The sequence below is a fragment of the Chaetodon auriga genome, chromosome 8 (genome assembly GCF_051107435.1).
Source record: "Chaetodon auriga isolate fChaAug3 chromosome 8, fChaAug3.hap1, whole genome shotgun sequence".
Taxonomy (NCBI): Eukaryota; Metazoa; Chordata; class Actinopteri; order Chaetodontiformes; family Chaetodontidae; genus Chaetodon; species Chaetodon auriga.
In genome coordinates this window covers 4,905,520-4,922,795 of record NC_135081.1, presented here as the reverse complement: position 1 = coordinate 4,922,795, position 17,276 = coordinate 4,905,520, and the positions used below count along the sequence as shown (strand labels likewise).

The following is a 17,276-nucleotide window of genomic DNA, read 5'->3' as shown; positions in this document are numbered from 1 at the left end:
TCTCTTTTTTCTATTTATGAATAGCCTTGTGAGCTGGAGCAAATAGTCATAAACCAGCTGTTCCTGACCTCTGCCTTGACTCCTCTCGCACCATCATCGGGTCCAGTTTTAATCCTAATCTAATGACTTGCATCAGCCACAGCTTTGTATTGTGGTTAGTGCGAAGTAGCAAATATTAGCACACAAACAAGTTAAACTGTAATCATGAACATGTTAAACATATCTGCTAAACATCAGCATGTTAGCATTGTCATTTTGAACATGTTAACATGTGGATGTTAGCATTTAGCTCAAAGCATTGTCATGCCTAAGTACCGCCTCAAAGAGCAGCTATCATGGTTGTTAACTTGTACTCCTCTATGCCTTGCAAGTCCCCCAACCGGGGGACTGCCAGTTATTCCGATGGCCCAATATATCGAAACCCCAATTGTCAGAAAAAAATGTCCCACCCATTGTCCCTCTGCTTGGCTAGTGTGCTTGGTTATGGTAAGGGTTAGATGGTTGGTTAGATGGCTAGAAAAAAAGTCGGGGTTCGAGTCAGTCAAATGCAGAACGGGGCAAGTCTTTGTGAAATTCAGGTAGGAAAAAACTTGCGTAGGGAATCAGAATAATGGTCTGTCCGAACAATGGCATGGCACCTAAAAATGTGTGGGGAGCTATCGTTGAATTGTAGTTAAACGCCCCCGATGGATGGTATGTGATTTAAAGAATGTAGAATGGGAAGCTGGTCAGTACAAAGGCTGAGCTAGCTGAGATGAAAGCTGCCTGAAATGGGGATTGCATTGATTGATTGGATGCTTCTCCTGGGCATAACGTCTAGAGGTTATGTGAGTAGATTTAAATAATGTAAAAGTGATCAAAACCTGATTTTTAACATAGACTAGTATAGTTTAGTGAACAGTAATACCTTTTGAAAAATGAATTTCTTTTCCGTCTCCAGAGATTTCTCTTCACTAGAAACATTTAACCTTCCTCATAAAAGAACATCCCCATCTGATTTAATCCCTGTAAGATTTCACCTTTGCCATTTGATCCAACGGCTGCTTTCCAGAGGAGAAAGTTGCTGACAGGAGTGCAGGACAGAGGACTGCTTGCATTTCACTCCATAGGAAGACCAGTGTCAGGTTTCTTCTTCAGACGTGATCACTGTAAAAATCATTAGATACATGCATATTTACAGGACCGTATTGAAATCCATAAATCAGTGTGCTCTATGGAAATGTGGAAGCACTACAGGGTGCTGTTCATGCTGTGTGCTTTCATACCACATGCTTGCCAGTGCATTTGCTCATCCACACGTGTAACTGCCTACATGCATCATTTCCAGCTGTGTGACCGCTCATTCCTGTGTGTGTATGCTCATCATATCGGTTCATATTACTTCAGCTATTTCACAGCTTATTGATGGATTCATCTGCCTCAGGCATGTTGGCCCTTGGGCCAGTACAATATTGCTTACTTCTGTCCCTTCTCTACAGTGGCTTAGATAAATTAATACCACATCCTCTTGTCTTTCATAGCTGCAATCTCAAAAGCTTTTAGCTGTGTCGTCAGGGTCTGACCTTGGAATGCATTGTGCCTATCACACATAGCACTGCATGTGTGATGCAAAGTTGGGTGGAAAGGTGCAATAAAATGGCAGCTGCATGCAAATGGAAATGAGACAATGAGGCGATGTGATGGCATTTTGGTGAAAATTGTGTTTTGATCGTGCATTCATGAATAGATACCCAAGGACCAGGTTTGTTTTGATATACAGTGTCACTCTATAATTTGGATTTCATCAGTAAAATGAAACTAAAAACTTGACTGCAGAATGATACTGAAAAATATCAATAATTACTGAATTCAGTGCTTCACAACCAGTAAATCCATTTCAATTTACATAAAAAAATACAAAGTTAATGTGATAATAGCCGTAGAGCCAGTAAAGCATCTGCACTGAGCTATGGATGAGTGCTGAAACAGTTAAAACACTAAAGGTTTAGTGAGATGACAAGTCTGATTACGGTCTCATGTCTCTGTGTTAAATATGAAGCTTGAGTCAGGATGTTGTTAGTCAAGCTTCAAGGGTGTAGGTTTGGTTGCAGAAGTTTGGGGGACAAGATGAAGTCAGGGGTTCTTAAATATACCGATAGACTTAAGTATTTCCAGCATATATATCATCTTACAAAATAATATGTTCTGATGAATGCTCTTCATGTCTTCTGTGTAAATGCTAATTAAATAGCTGTATTACTGATGCACTAGTGCTATGCACATACACATGTGGTTTTGTTGATAAAGACCTGACACTTAATGATAGATTATGTTGTTTTTGGAACTTTACAATTGCCTCATCTTTGATTGATGTTCAATACTAGCATATGTTTAGGAGGTTAGAATTGCACGTTATCATCTGTAAATCAAAACCTACATTAAACTATTTTTCTCTGAAGAATGTGCCGATAGAGGTCGTTTTTTAACCCTAAATAGAGGCTGCAGATTTTCCATGTTAACATCAGACAGCCCCAACCAGCTACTGCTACCCGCTAGCTACTGATGGCAAAGCTTATCGCTGTGAGAGCACCATAATAGCTGAAGGAAACCTTGATGTGTGTGTCAGCATTATGGCAAATGAACAGTAAGTGCGAAGGTGGCGCAAAAACAGGATTTTGAAAAGTGGAGTGGACTAAGCCAGACTAACTGTATGCCTCTGCCTACTCTCTTTATGTTTCTACTTAGCTTACAGACATGAGACTGATATTGATGCTCTCATTTCATTCATTTCTTTCAGGTCTGGGGTGACCCAAGATTTGTTATTGGGGTAAATTCGATTCAAATTTATTTCCGACTTATTAAATATGACCTGAAGCCTTTTCATTTTGCTTTGCTATATCTGCATCATGGATGGGCTGTGCAGAGTGGAGTACAGCAGGCTGTTTTAACCTCATCTGTATGTATATGAAATTTGTCTGCTGGCCTGTTTGCTTGTGTATACAGTTTGCAACACTGGTGCTGCACATCATCATCATCATCATCATCATCATCATCATCATCATTATCACATAGATCGTTCCTGATGATGTGACCCAGATATTTTACTTTGTTCACCAGCTTTTGGTCAGCCATAAAGAATGATTCTGCTTTTGCTGATCCACTTTTTAGAGTTACATGTGATGCCATACTGCACACAATGACTTGTGCAGACTCTGAGCATTTGCAGTAAGTCAGCACGAGACAGGACAACTAAGTCATCACCATGATTAATTCTGTCACATGCAGGAAATGCACAAATACTGTAGTTTTATGTCTTTTATACTTTCAACTTCCTTCGATGTATATATGCACAAATCTGTGCTGTGTTTAGCACACTTCAGCAGGTCTAATGCCTGCACCATCAGTATTAGGAACATCACCAACATGAAATTCATCACTTCTAACACAGTTAAAAATGTTTTCTTCACAGTTCAGCAATATGTTCGGACCCAGAAACCCCATCAATACTGGATGGCAAGGGCATCTCACTCTTATTGATAATGTTAATTTCTTTCCAGAATTCATAAACATTATTCTGCTGAGGCCCCTTGGCTGTGGAGTTTTCCCTCATGGCCTGCTCATTTGTTTTAATAAAGGGTACAACGTATTTAAATCTAGCATTTGTGTGTTTTTTGTGTTCACACTCTGGGCCATGCCTCACTTTTCCTCCTAAGACACAATTTTTAAAAGCTTCTCTGGCCTCCAAATGGAGTTCAGACATGTTCGTTCCATCCTGTCCTGAAATGATGTTGTTTAGCCCTCACTTGGCAGAATGATTTACAGCCACTCCTTTGACAATTCAAAATTGTATCATATGTTTTACGTAGATAACTCATGTGGTTTTGGTTCTTAAAGTTAATGTTGCCACACAGAATAGCATCAAGTGGAATATCAATGTAAATTCCAAAAGGCATCATCTGTTAGCCTTGACCAACCTAATTTTCCATCATAACTGGTCAACTCAGCTATACTGTCAACATTTAATATCACTGAGACAGGTTTGTGTCTGTTGTGACCAAATCATAGAAGATTGTCTGCCAGCAACAACACTTTGGAAAGGGCCAACTTGATGTCTTGACCAAATTGAATTAAGTGCTGATCAAAAAGGGAGTTATTATCTGAAATATCAGTGTTCATATCACCAACAACCAATATAACCAATGATATAATGTTTATGAACTTTCTCTAATGATAGAACTTATGAAAGTAAGCTTATTGGTATATACATCCTCATTTTGGTAACATTCATAAGGAGTGTAGACACTTAACATTACTTGTTATTTAGTACTTTGATTACTATATGCCATCTCTAGCACTAATTAGTGGATCATATTTCTTATGCCAAGAAACAACTACCCCCTCAGGTATTCTGCCACGCACTGTTCCCATGCTTAAATCTGTTGTGGACTACCCTGTTTCATAGAATTCCTCGTTAAAAGAATTAAGTTTATCTAAGTCTTGGTTAGTCTAATGTCTCTTGTTTCCACAAGATATCACTCTTCTCCAGGGGCTTGTCAGTAACTGCATCACACTTTGTATTCCCGGTGCTCTGTCCTAGGTGCCAGCCACGCAACTTAAATGACAAGACTCTAACAGTCTGGAGTCACGTTCCTATTTACACTGCAGCAGATGCTCCAGCCTCAGGCACAGACATGTTCCTTGCAGCAACAAGTGTTTTTCTACATCGTAAAGCTTCGCTGTCTTTTTGGGAACAGTTAAGTCCTCTCAGAAATAAATGTATCCTGATACGGCAAGCGTTGCATTATTGATATCTTAACATAAGTCCAATGTGACATCCCAAAACAGTCCCTCAAGGCTGCGGTCACCTCACTGGTGTAGCACTTGAATTCTTTTTCCATGTTTTTTCCCAACACAGGGGGCTTGGATACACAAGCAAGAACCAAATCATAACATGGTCCAAGCTTCCCAGCCATGTCACTGTCTTGCCATGAGCCTCTCCATATTCCCATGACACCAGTCAAGGCAGCCAACCTGCAGAGACAAGACATGTCACATATTGATCGCACGCTGGTAAAAGTTCAGTCAGATTGCAGAGATTGACATTGTCTAATATCAGCTCTGCCATACTGGATGACTTTGCGTCAGCCTGTGCTATTAGACTGTGTGCAGTGCTGGCAGCTTCTTTGACATCAGCTGAGGGTGCAATACAGACAACAAAAAGACTGACAGAGCAGGTATGGTCTTAGGTTGATTGCTCAAAGTTCAATGTCTTTTGTGCAGATTGTGTGCTGCACTGTGATTTGAGCTTGGCTACAGTACTTGTCATCAATGGAAGCGCACACACTACCTCCTTTGCTCTTACTGGGGTTAACATTGCAATCCACCCTCACCAAAATAAAGCCCTCCAGGTCAACAGCTGAGCTGTGGTCAGTTTCTGTGAGCCGGGTGAATCAGACAGGATTGATGGTAGTCAGAGAGGTACTGCATACTGGCACTTCATCAGCTTTCTTCTGTATACTCTGGATGTTGCTGAGCATGATGGGTGGAAGTGTTTGTCTGAAAGGTTTCCTCTTAATATGAGTCTGGACACCTGATTTTTTGCCACGCGTCTTTGTTCCGATTAGGAGGACAGGAGCAACTAAGGACTGAGAAAGTAGTGGAATGTTCCAAAACCCCCTGTTTGGAGCATTCAACAGATGAACAGGATCATTGGTAACAGGTGATAGTATCATGATTGGGTATGAAAGGGGCATCCTGGAAAGGTTCAGTCATTTACAAGTAAGGATGGAGAGAGGTTCACCACTTTGTGAACACATGAATGGATGAAGGAGATTACTACAGTGACTCCAGAACACTTCAGAAAACTATTGTCAGTAAACACAGTGTGTTTGCAAACAAACACATGTAGACGGAGCGCACCAGACCGTGTGGCTGCAATGAGTATGCTCCACTCACCTTTTCCCCATGAGACAGCTGATGAGGGCGTGCAGAGGGAAGGATGTCAGGCGAGAGCAGTAATTTGCATCAGAATGTGTTCCAACATCAGAACTCATAGACATGACATGCTCAGTTTTAGATTCATTCTCACTTACACTTTTTCTTAATATCATGACCTCCATTATGAATAAACATCCACAAATTCAGTTAAAAATGATCGAGTGTGAACAGATTGAGTGATCCAGTGATAGTTGTCTGTGCATCAACAGGAACTGCTAATAGCTTATTCATCATGCTTTTAATGGTGCCAATTTGTCAGAAGTTTTTGCCCACAGCGGACTCGCTGACTCTACGGTTACATTATAGTTTCTTGTTTGCTTTTTTCTCCCTGCAAGCCTTCCCCTTCAGTTGATTTAAACCCTACAGCCACAGCATAAATCAGTGTTTCCCATCCACTGTGCTGCGGCACGTAAGTGTGCCGTGAGAAATCATCAGGTGTGCCGTGGAAGATTATCCAATTTCACCTGATTGGTGCTCTAAGGCTTAGAGCACCAATCAGGTGAAATCATCCTGTGTGTCTTTCTTCAATTCCTGCAAGAATATCAGCTTTGTGTTCAACTAAACAGGCCCAGGTTTCACACTAAGGAAGTAAATTGAGACTAGATTTTCATCCTATAAATATAGTTTCTGTGACATTTTTGTTTGGTGGTGTGCCTTGTGATTTTTCTAATGTAAAATATGTGCGTGGCTAAAAAAAAGGTTGGGAAACACTGGCATAAATAACATCTTTTCCTTCTGTACTGCAAAGCTTAAATTGAAAATACAGACATTTTAAAATAAAGTAAGACAAGATCTTTAATCCTCGTCTCCTCTTCCTTTGGCTGCAGTGCTGTTATTATTTCCTCTGTGAAAACCTCTGAATGGAATCAGGCGGTGATCTCTGTGGATGGCTCAGCTCATTTATATTTCATCTTTCATGTGTTGTCATCATCCTCAGACTCAAGCAGCAAATGACTTGAGCAGTTGCTGAATGCATTCTACCTCTTGCTACATCAATTTGCTTTTGTTGCATTGCTTTTGCATTTCTTTTATCTTTCTTACATCCCTTCTCCTGCGCTCTTCTCTGCATGTGTGTGTGTGTGTGTGTGTGAGAGAGAGAGAGAACGAGAGAGACAGACAGACAGAGAGAGAGAGAGAGAGAGAGAGAGAGAGAGAGAGAGAGAGAGAGAGAGAGAAAGGATCTGACTGGTTTCATTAAGGTCCACTCTCAGCTGACAGGTTAGTGTTGACAGGTGAGGGACACACACACACACACACACACACACACACACACACACACACACACACACACTGTCCATATCTCCCTCTGAATATACTTAGTGTTTGGTTGTGCTCCTTTTCCTCTCATGTCTTCTTTTCCCTCTTTTCTTCAGTCTCTTGACATAAAGGAAAAACGTGTTTTATTTTAAGAAAAACAACATATGGGCATACTGTAAAATAAACAATGCATTTGGAAGGATTTCCTTTGTCATTTCCATCCTGTCAGTTTTTGCAAATTGTGTCTATTGTTCCAGATAATCATGAATATTCTGTTTACTGAAATCAAGTTGCATCCACACAAACATGTTTAGGTGCTATTTGAAAGGTTCCATCTTCACTTGGAAAACAACTAAATCTCTGCTTTTTCCCCGCTCTTGCAAACCATATTGTTTTCCAAGTTACTATACTGAGTCTCAGCTGGTTACTACACATACATATGACATGTCTGTACAGTGTGATTGGCTGCACTGACATTCAAATTGGCTGATCACAGACTGAGGCAACAGAAAGTTCACTTCTTAATGTTACTGCCACACAGCAAACACCCTGAGCACGCTTACATCACAGCTTTTGGAAAGCTGGATTTCCTCAACCACATGAAAACACAAGTGTTTCCTGATTTATCCACCATGGAGAGCAATTTACTCAGTATTTAGGTGTGAAAAACCTTGGCTTAGTGTGCACCCAAGACCACAACTGAGAGGAAAATGTGCTTTTTAGTCATGAGGTTTTAGGAAGTGCAATGCTGGTTTGTCTGTCGGTCTACCACTTTTTGCAGATATATTCAGGGTTTCCAGACAATGTGTTTGAAAGACTTGGCGTACCTGTCGACATTGGGATTTGAAACTGTCCACATGCCCCTTACATTTACACAAGTCTACACATATTAAACCCCAAAATCACCACTAGGTTTTAAACTGGCTGTAAAGCATGAGAGCAACAAGACTGACTTTAGCTGGTTCCTGCGTTAAGTGACTGCAGTCAGGTGGTCAGAATCAGATACCTGGTTGAAAGTGAAAGGCTGTGACTGTCCCTGCATTATGTCAATGAAAACGCAAATTCAGCTTTCAGTTTATTTATGTTTCACTTATCAGATATATACACACCGCTTACACATTATGTTTCACTTGTGGTTCTGAGAGACTTCTTGTAAGTAAGACAGTTGGTAAGAGAAGATTCTTCAAAAATGGATGGCAGAGATAGTTTAAATACGGTCATTGGTTTAGCCTGTTTCAACTCTTGAACTTATGCTTGGCAGACTTTTCCCTCTGTGTGATACACTGAAGTTCATGTGGCGTATTTTAAAAAAAGCTTGACTTTGACCAATGTTGCTCTTCATTAAGTACGAGTGAACCTCCTCCCATTTAATGAGATACTTGCACAAACTTTAAGCCTTTTTGGCAGTTACTCCGCCCCTCTCACATCCATCCTTCTTCTTATGCTTCTGGTTTTATTGACCGTTTGAGTGAACAGCTCCTTATCAATAGATGTTCCAGCTAATGATGATGATCGACTCTGGCAATGAGCCAAAAAGTCTGTATTTCGTAGTCACCTGCTCCGTGGATATTCACAGGCAGTGACTAAGCTTCAGACACAACAGAGCGTCCACACCCTGCACTAACGCCAAGTGCAAACCCATGGTGACATCACACATTGGTTTGTGGACCGCCATTTTGAAGCAGCAGTGATATACTGGCTTGTTTTGTTTGAGTCAAAATGGATACAAAGAGAATACCTTTGTTCTGTCCTTTGCTTCTCATACAAAAGCAGAGTTATATAAAATTTGATGCTGCTGTATGACATGATTGTTTCCTTTATTCAGGTCTCTCCAGTTCTCTCCATTTCCTTAAAGGTCAGCACTTTCAAGACAGATTACCATAGCTCAGCAACGTGAATTTGAGTGTCAAAGGTCACCAAAGTTGAGCTCTATATCAAAACTTACTTGCGCTAATGCACTAAATTTGACATTTCCATTAAAATGGAGTAATTTCAGTCCAAAACGACGCTGTTATGAATGCTGGTGTGACTGTGCACATGTCTGTCTCGTGTTTGTTTCTCTTTCTGTCTCTGTTACACACATGGATGAGCTCATAACCCATGCATACACACAGACATTGTATCCTCCATATTGGAGCCTCCCTATTAGTGAATGGATGATGCCCATTAACACACGCATGATGTATCTCTCTCAGGGGACTGAGTGTCTCTCAGATTGAATTAAGACAAACTGTGTTAACTGATTATTCTCTGAGTCCGTGAATCCTCTTTGATCCAGTTGGAGAGATATTCTTTGCTCAAGCGGGGCCTGTGTGTGTGTGTGTGTGTGTGTGTGTGTTTGCTAGCTGATAATTGAAGCTAGCGCAGACAGAGACCTTCTGACCTCATAAATTTCAAACATAATTCCAGCTTTGATGGCTCTATTAAACCAATCTTGACTACCGGCTCTTTTCAGCGACAGTGTATAGCAACAGCTCCCTGATGCCCTCCTATCAACTTCTTATTATTCATACGGTGTTAAACCTGCTCTCTATTGCACATTTACTCATCAGTAAACAACATAACATCATTGCTTTTTGTTTCTGCCCCTTAGATTTATCTGCTATATGGATGATTAGAGTTAGACCTGTTATTTTGTACCTACTGTCGTGTTCATTACTGAATGAATCACATTTTGTCTTTTATAATATTGGTTTGAACTATACATAGATGATTTTTAGCAATGCTAGCAGCTGTAGGGATGGAGTGCATGTGTTGGTTGGTTGGTTCACTGCTGTGATCCAGTCTTATACTACACAGATTGAGATGAAATTTGGTACAGACATTTGTGGTGCCCAGAGGATGAATCCCCCTCATTCTGTCTCATTCACACCATATACATTCAGCAAAATGTAATTTGTTTAAGAGCATTTATGAGAGCCTGGTGTTGCATGTGCATGGTGTGGCAAAATATAATCTGATTGTAAATGATGTGTACTAATTTAATGCATATAAATTAGAGTAACGCTACCCTGGCTAGGCAAATTACACTGATTCTAAAGATGTTCCACCTCACCAGTTTTGAGCTTTGGAAGAATGCATTGAGTGTCCCTCTTGTTAGTGCAGCATTAGACAGGTTCTTCTTCTGAGCTTTGTAACACCAGCTACAGCACAGATAGTTAGTTGATGCGCTCCAAACCTGATGGCCAGCTTCCTGTTGTTGATTCGGTGTGTTGAACTGGTGAATTAAATACACTTTCAGACAGAACATGTTCACTTTTGTCAACATGCTTCATTGTTATGGTATTTCTCCTGCGGTTATCTGTCCTGTCTCTTTAAACAGACTGATGAAAGGCAGTAGTGGAATGTAACAAAGTACATTTACTGAAGTACTACACTTAAGTTCAAATTTGAAGTATTTAGCTCGAGTGTTTTCTTGTCATGCCACTCTGTACTTCTACTTCACTACATTTCAGAGGGAAATATTGCACTTTTTCCAGAACTACATTGATCTGACAGCTTTAGTTATTAGTTATTTGCGGATTAAGATTTTTACATGCAAAACATATGAGGATGTTATCAAATATGCTGCTTTCTTATAAATTAGTTATTAATTACCATTGCACCTTCAAATATATACAAGTAGAGCTAAAATGTTTAGTTGATTGATTAATTGAATGATTGATTGAATCTTAACTGTTTTGATAAGGGTTCAAGTCAACTTTCATGTAAAAATGCCAAACATTGGTCGGACTAAACAAATACTGTGAAAGCGTCATTATTTTCTGAAATTCTACAAACAAGACAAGCAAACGGATTACAAGGAAATAATCAGGAGATGAATCCATAAGGAAAATAATGAATTGGAGTCCGATATAAAATAGCTAAAAATCGACTCCACCTCAACCAACTACAACAGTAAAATCCTGCTTTGACATTAATGCATCACAAATGATCATTTAATAATACAGTATTATAGTCATTGATTGTTTTTCTGCACTCAGTGCTTCTATGTTTGATAGTTGTGGAGTACATTTTCCTGATTAAACTTTTACTCAAACAACATTTTTAATGCAGGACTTCTACTTACAATAGAGTATTTTTACGGTGTGATATTACTAGTTTTACCTAAATAGGATGACTAAATACCTTCTCCAGAACAGATGAAAGGTCTCATAGACCAGACATGTAATGAGACAATTTTGTGCCTTCAGACTTTCTCACCCCTCCTCCTCATTCCTCTCCTCCTCCTCCTCTCCTAAGGCTAGCTGGCTGGCTGCATCACCTGTTGCGTGTCTCGACCTAATGCTGCATACCTCCCCTGCCGCTCTCAGCTGGGAGAGAAGAAAAGGAAGGATATTAAAAGAGAAAGGAAAGGAAAAAAGAAGAGCTGGGGAGCTGTCAGATAGTCAGACACCTGGCCTGTTGGAGCGGGCAGGAGGTTATTAGGGGAAGACGTGTGTATGTCTAATATATATATATAGGAAGGTGCTAGCCTTCGGCTGTTGTCAGAGCAGCGCTGTGAGAAGAGTGGAGCCAGACAAAGAGGGAGAAACAAAGACACAAATAACCTGTCAGAAAGAAAGAGAACTTTGAGAGATAACAAGTGGAAAATATCTTTAGCTTGCCAGAAATAGTGTCATTTTTCTTTTTGAAAGACAAGAGAAAGTGTTACAATAACTTCGAGTCTGTAACCTTGTGTCTTTAAAAGAAATATAATCCTTACTGGAGGAGTAAGCGGTGTGTGTGTGTGTGTGTGTGTGTGTGTGTGTGTGTGTGTGTGTGTGTGTGTGTGTGTGTGTGCTTGCTTGCACATATACCCACAAATCTCCCCTCTCCGCTCTGTGAAACTTGTGTTTACATGATGTGGTTTCACAGTGTTTTCTTCCAGAGTATTAATTCTGTCAGTCAAACTACATGACAGCATAGTCAAAACTCACAAACCTTAAGTACAACCAGGCTCCTCACATGAAACGTATAGAGTGTTTTCTTATGCGGGTGCGTCTCCAGCTGCGTTCACATGTCTGTCTGTTGACCTTTGCGCCTGGCTGTGTGTATTTGTTGTACAAAGGTGCAGAAGAAGGCAGCAGAGTATCAACAACACACTCTCATGTCGACACGTTCCCGCTAAGCTATACTAAGCGGCACATGTTTGGACACTAATTAACGATGCTCAGCCAATACAAGTGCTAACAAAGAGCGAGGTGCAGGATGAAAGCAGAGATGGTAGACCACTGGGTAAACAAGTGTGAAACATTCATACATTAATATGCAGTGATTCATGTATTTGTTTTGGTGATAATAACAGTGGAGTCCTCATGTCAGGTCTCAGCACGGACCCATTTATGTGGCACTTTTTATCAACACATGTTGAATCCTGGTGAGAATCAGTGCAATGAGCAGTGAATCAATGTGGACTCTTGTGTAACTGAACATCAGCAGAGAGCTGTTGTAGTTTTGCTGTTTTTTTTCTATCAGTAATAAAAACATACTCAAAGTGAGTGCTGAGATCAGGGAACACAACAATGCTACAGTGAACAAGGAGCAGCCCGCTGATCAGACAGGTTCCAAACAAGCCAACGGTTTAGCCAGATTTCCTAAACCATTTTATTTGGAAGTGAAGAACGAACACGAGAATGTTTTGGACATTTTGGTGAATAATTCTACTGTTCGTCTTCATTGTCTTAATCCTGAGGCTTGTTTAAAACCTGAGATGTTGGGCAAAACTATAAAGTTTGTTGAAATTCTTCAAGCTGCACTAATCAACATTCGTATTCTTACTTGTGATCATGTGAGTAATGTGAAAGGGCTCGCTCATAGTGACAAACACCCAGAAAATCATCACCTGACAGCAGTTCCCCTGAAGTCTAAGGAACATTGTTAGCGTCTCTCAGCTCACTGTTTCCACACTCTCACCATTGTCATCAACCTTACTTCCAGCGGCAGCAGGCAGCAGTTTTCAGTGTAAAGCTCTGATAAACCCTCTGTACACTACTGAGCCAGCACCAAAAATCAGACAGACAAAGCAACTGGCTGGTGAACATACTGCCGCATTTATCAGCTAAAGAGTCAGATGTTACCTTCTGGTGTTGATGGAGGCCAAAACAGAGCTAAAAGGAGAGAGAACATTGCAGTTCATTCTCCAGGTGGACACAAACATGGCTCCAAATGAATGTTAATGTTGTTCTGTGTCTGTGTAATGTTTAAAAAGGCAAGTGATTATTAACACGCTGCCATATGTATGTCAGTGTGTGTGTTACGCAAAAGATTGATAATCGCAGATTTAAAATATCAGTTCTTGTTGATTTGGTGACACCTTTGGTTACTATGGTAAGTCCTAAAGTTCAATTCAATGAAAAAGGAGCGTATCTTTACATTATTATCCTTCAAATAACAGTTCAAAAGTGCTGTATGCAGCTTTTAGAACCACTGTTATGGTATGTTGTTGCAATAAACAAATGTAAGTAAAGCGACTGTAAACTTGATCCTCATCCCACTGCACTGAGGCAAAGGCAGATTTGCTGTAAAATGCGTCCCAGTGGCGTGAAATATAAAAGTCATTTAGAGGTCACTCGAGGCTGCCAGTCTTCTCATAGTGATTGCTCATATCGCACATTTGAGCAGTTGTGGTCTGATTAGTTTTCATTGCGTTGCCTCAGTCAAGTACTGTAGATTCCATAATATCAGGACATTAGCACTATTCATTAAGGCCTATAAAAAAAAATCCAAAAGGTTAGATATGTCCTTGAGTCTGACACATACTAAGCCCCACATTGGTACCCTACTGTGTACCTACAAGTGTGTATAATATGTCATGCTGTCTCACTATTAGCCTGGTTTAGGGCATTCCAGTCCGGGGGAAGAATAATGGGATCCTTTCACAGGTGGAGGGATCTGGGAATGTTGTTAACGGCTCTTAAGATGGGGAGGACGTCTCCAGGGTCTGAAACATTCCTTCACTCTGCGTTCACCTAAATGGAGGAAAAGAGAGGAGGACAGGGAGGGGAGAGCAGCCAGGAGCAGTTATCTGGGTCATCCTGGTGTGGAGGAGAAGAGCAGTCTTTCACCTATGCTTTTACTTATAGGTGAAGATAGAAAGTGGGGCATTCAAATAGAGCTTACATTGTTTGGTTTAGGCATCAGTTTTGGGCATGATTCCAATTTTTGGGAGTGAAAGGAAGCTTCATTTTTGCGAGAGGTGGTCTATGCTTCCTCTACTGTTTATCTTTCCACTGGATATGAAGTGTAGGCCGCCCTGTCTGTGTGGGAAATGCCAGCCTTCCTCACAAAATTTTACTTGGTGTTTCTGTTCAGATGGTTGCTGTCACATAGAGGAACTGTCGCAATAGCTACGTCTTCCAAGACAAACCCTGGAATACTCCACGATAAATCTTTTGAAGCCCTTATTTTGGTTTTATTATTTGGATGTCAGTGTCATAGAGCTGCAGTTTTGCTGCCTCTGTTTAAAGGCATCAGATTGAAGGAGTGCATCATATGTCTACAGCCTGACTCCACAGCAAATAAAGGGCCAGCACTTTGAATTCTGATAGCAAAATAACTTTTATAGAGCCTTCAGTGAGCGTACAGTAAGCCATATTGGGGCAGTGACAGCATATTGTGTGAAATATGGCTTTTTCTCTCGCTGTGCATTGCGTGCAGAAGGCAGCACTGAATTATGGGCACGTCACAATCGTATTGGTCTCAGCTGGATAAGTCCAATTCTGCTGTAAGCTACTGGAAACACAGAGCTGGCTGACACAAGCTTTATATTCTGCCACTTACATATTCAGCTTTGTACAGCATAAACAGGATGTTTTAGTGCTGCTCCCTCTTTGTCACCAGATTCCTGCTTTTCTCTCTCATTTCCATTTTGGGCAATAAACACTAAAAGGTCACACATCACTATTGTGATATCACAGAACAGAACAGAATAATGTGCCAAAGCACAGTTTGTTTTTTCTACTCCCTTCCCTTTGCAGAGGGTGATTCATGAACATATTTGCTTTCCACATGCCTGGAGCCAAGAAATCTCAGTGCAGCCTTTGGTTAACCCCACAGGAATTTGAGCGCTCCATTCTGTTTAGCGCAAATTCTATCTTTGTAATTTATGGTGCCACTCCATTATAATCATGGTTCTGTTGGTCTTCCCCTGGCTTATATTTTTTGCATTTCTATTTGTCTCTTTTTTTTCTTCCAGGCCTGGCGAGTGTGGTCAAAACTCTGCTGTAGTCAAAAATGGCTGCTCCTCCTCTCCCCCCTCTTCCTCCTCTTTCTCACTATCTCTGTGATGACGATGACTCTGCCCCTTCCTTCGCCGCCCACTGACGTTGACCGACGGCCGTCCCGTGGCCTGAGCTCCGCCGGGGAGTTCAGATCCAGGGCCAGGATCGTGGAGCTCCCTCCAGCTGCTGCCTTCCAGCTGCCACTCACTCACATCCACCATGGGGCCTGGAAATCAGGCACTCAGAAAGAGACAGCTAAACATCCAGTGGCACCTAAACCTTTCAGGGATGCTGCTGGCAATGACAAAAACAGCATCAAAGAGAGAAATCATGGAAACTTACACAGAAATAAACACAAAAGCAAACGCAGTGCATCCAGAAGAAAAGAGATGGCAGGCGCCACACGGCATCCAACCAGTCATCAGCATCCCAATCTCCCAACGTTTACAGTCAACAACATGGAGCCAAAGCATGGAATTAAGCCAAGTAACCACAGTGCTGTGGTGAAGCACGCTGCTCAGACATACATTCATCTTGAAAGCAGCATATCTAAGTCCACGGCAGCCCATATTCCTGCTCCAACAGATACCGTAATAAGTGACAGACGAGCTGCAGACAGACAGGAAGGCAGATGGAAAGATAGGCACACAAACAAGCATGCAAACACACAAATAAATTGCAACCATACAAGTGCAAAGCCAGCTGAACATCACCAGGTTTTGGAAAAACACAGACGGCACTCAGGGAAATCTGACAAAGTCAGTAAGGAGCAGCTGTCTGTGAAAAAGCCCTCCAGGGATCTAAAAAAACACCATAATCTCTCAGAGGATCCCTCTGAAGTGAGGAGGAATCCTGGGTCACTGGACCGTAGAAAGGCTTTGTTCAAACCTGAGGCAGCCATAAAGAAAGATGACAGCGGCTGGTGTCTGAGCTTTACAGAGCAGGACTTCCCAGACAGTGACCACAGGAGGATCAGGATTAGTCCAGATCTCCGACCTCTTCCCTGGCTCAGCGAGGATGACATCCAGAAGATGGTGTTCCTTGCGGGGGGTGAGGTGGTCAGTAAAGCCAGGGTACCTGCACATGGACAAGTGCTTCAAGTGGCGCTGGATCGCCCTGCACATCAGCAGGTACAGTTCGACTGTTTTTGATAATAATGTCAGGAGATCATTTGAAATGTCACACAGTGGAGCTGCTTGTGTCATGAATTTATCTTCCAGCCACATAGAAGGATCTGGAAGTGTCCTCGCATTAGTCATGTGAGGTCAACTCAGTTTCATTTATCTGGCCCAAAATCACAACTTTGTGTCAGAGAGCTTTGGCACACATGACACCCTCTTTCCTTGGACTGTTTGTTGTCTACCATTATGAACAGACAAGGTACCGTATATATGAGACTATACTGGAGACATTTGAGATTTTTCTTGAAAATGATGACAGAGACCAAAAATGAGTTGATCCTACTAACAAGTATTGTTTGTATCAAAGCCTGACTGTTGCACTGGGTGACATGTTCTTCATTACCATGACCACACACACTGTAGTTCAATTGGACTCAATCCCACATACACCATCCTACTGACCCAAATAGTCACTAGTGCACCAAATGTGCATTAACCTGCAGAAAGTATTTCATCTTTTCCTGGGGTTTGTGACACTAAGAAAAATATAGAATAACTTCAGTTTTGTTCTGCGCTACCATGGAATCACAACATAACACTTATAGCAATGAATGCAGATGATTAGTATGCTGGTTATTGTTATTCAGACATATGTCATGCACCTGCTAATTGCTTTTCATACATACAAACTCATACAACCACAGAAAAAAAATGTATCTGA

General features: G+C 41.2%; 1 protein-coding gene across 2 annotated transcripts in view; it reads left to right on the top strand.

The window, feature by feature from the left end:
• Window positions 1-17,276, top strand: part of gask1a (golgi associated kinase 1A) — a 51,143-nt gene that overhangs the window by 12,617 nt on the left and 21,250 nt on the right. For both annotated transcript variants that reach the window (XM_076737631.1, XM_076737629.1), the window contains exon 2: window positions 15,410-16,564. In XM_076737631.1, the coding sequence (XP_076593746.1) occupies window positions 15,410-16,564 (1,155 nt within the window). The remainder of the gene's footprint in view (window positions 1-15,409; window positions 16,565-17,276) is intronic.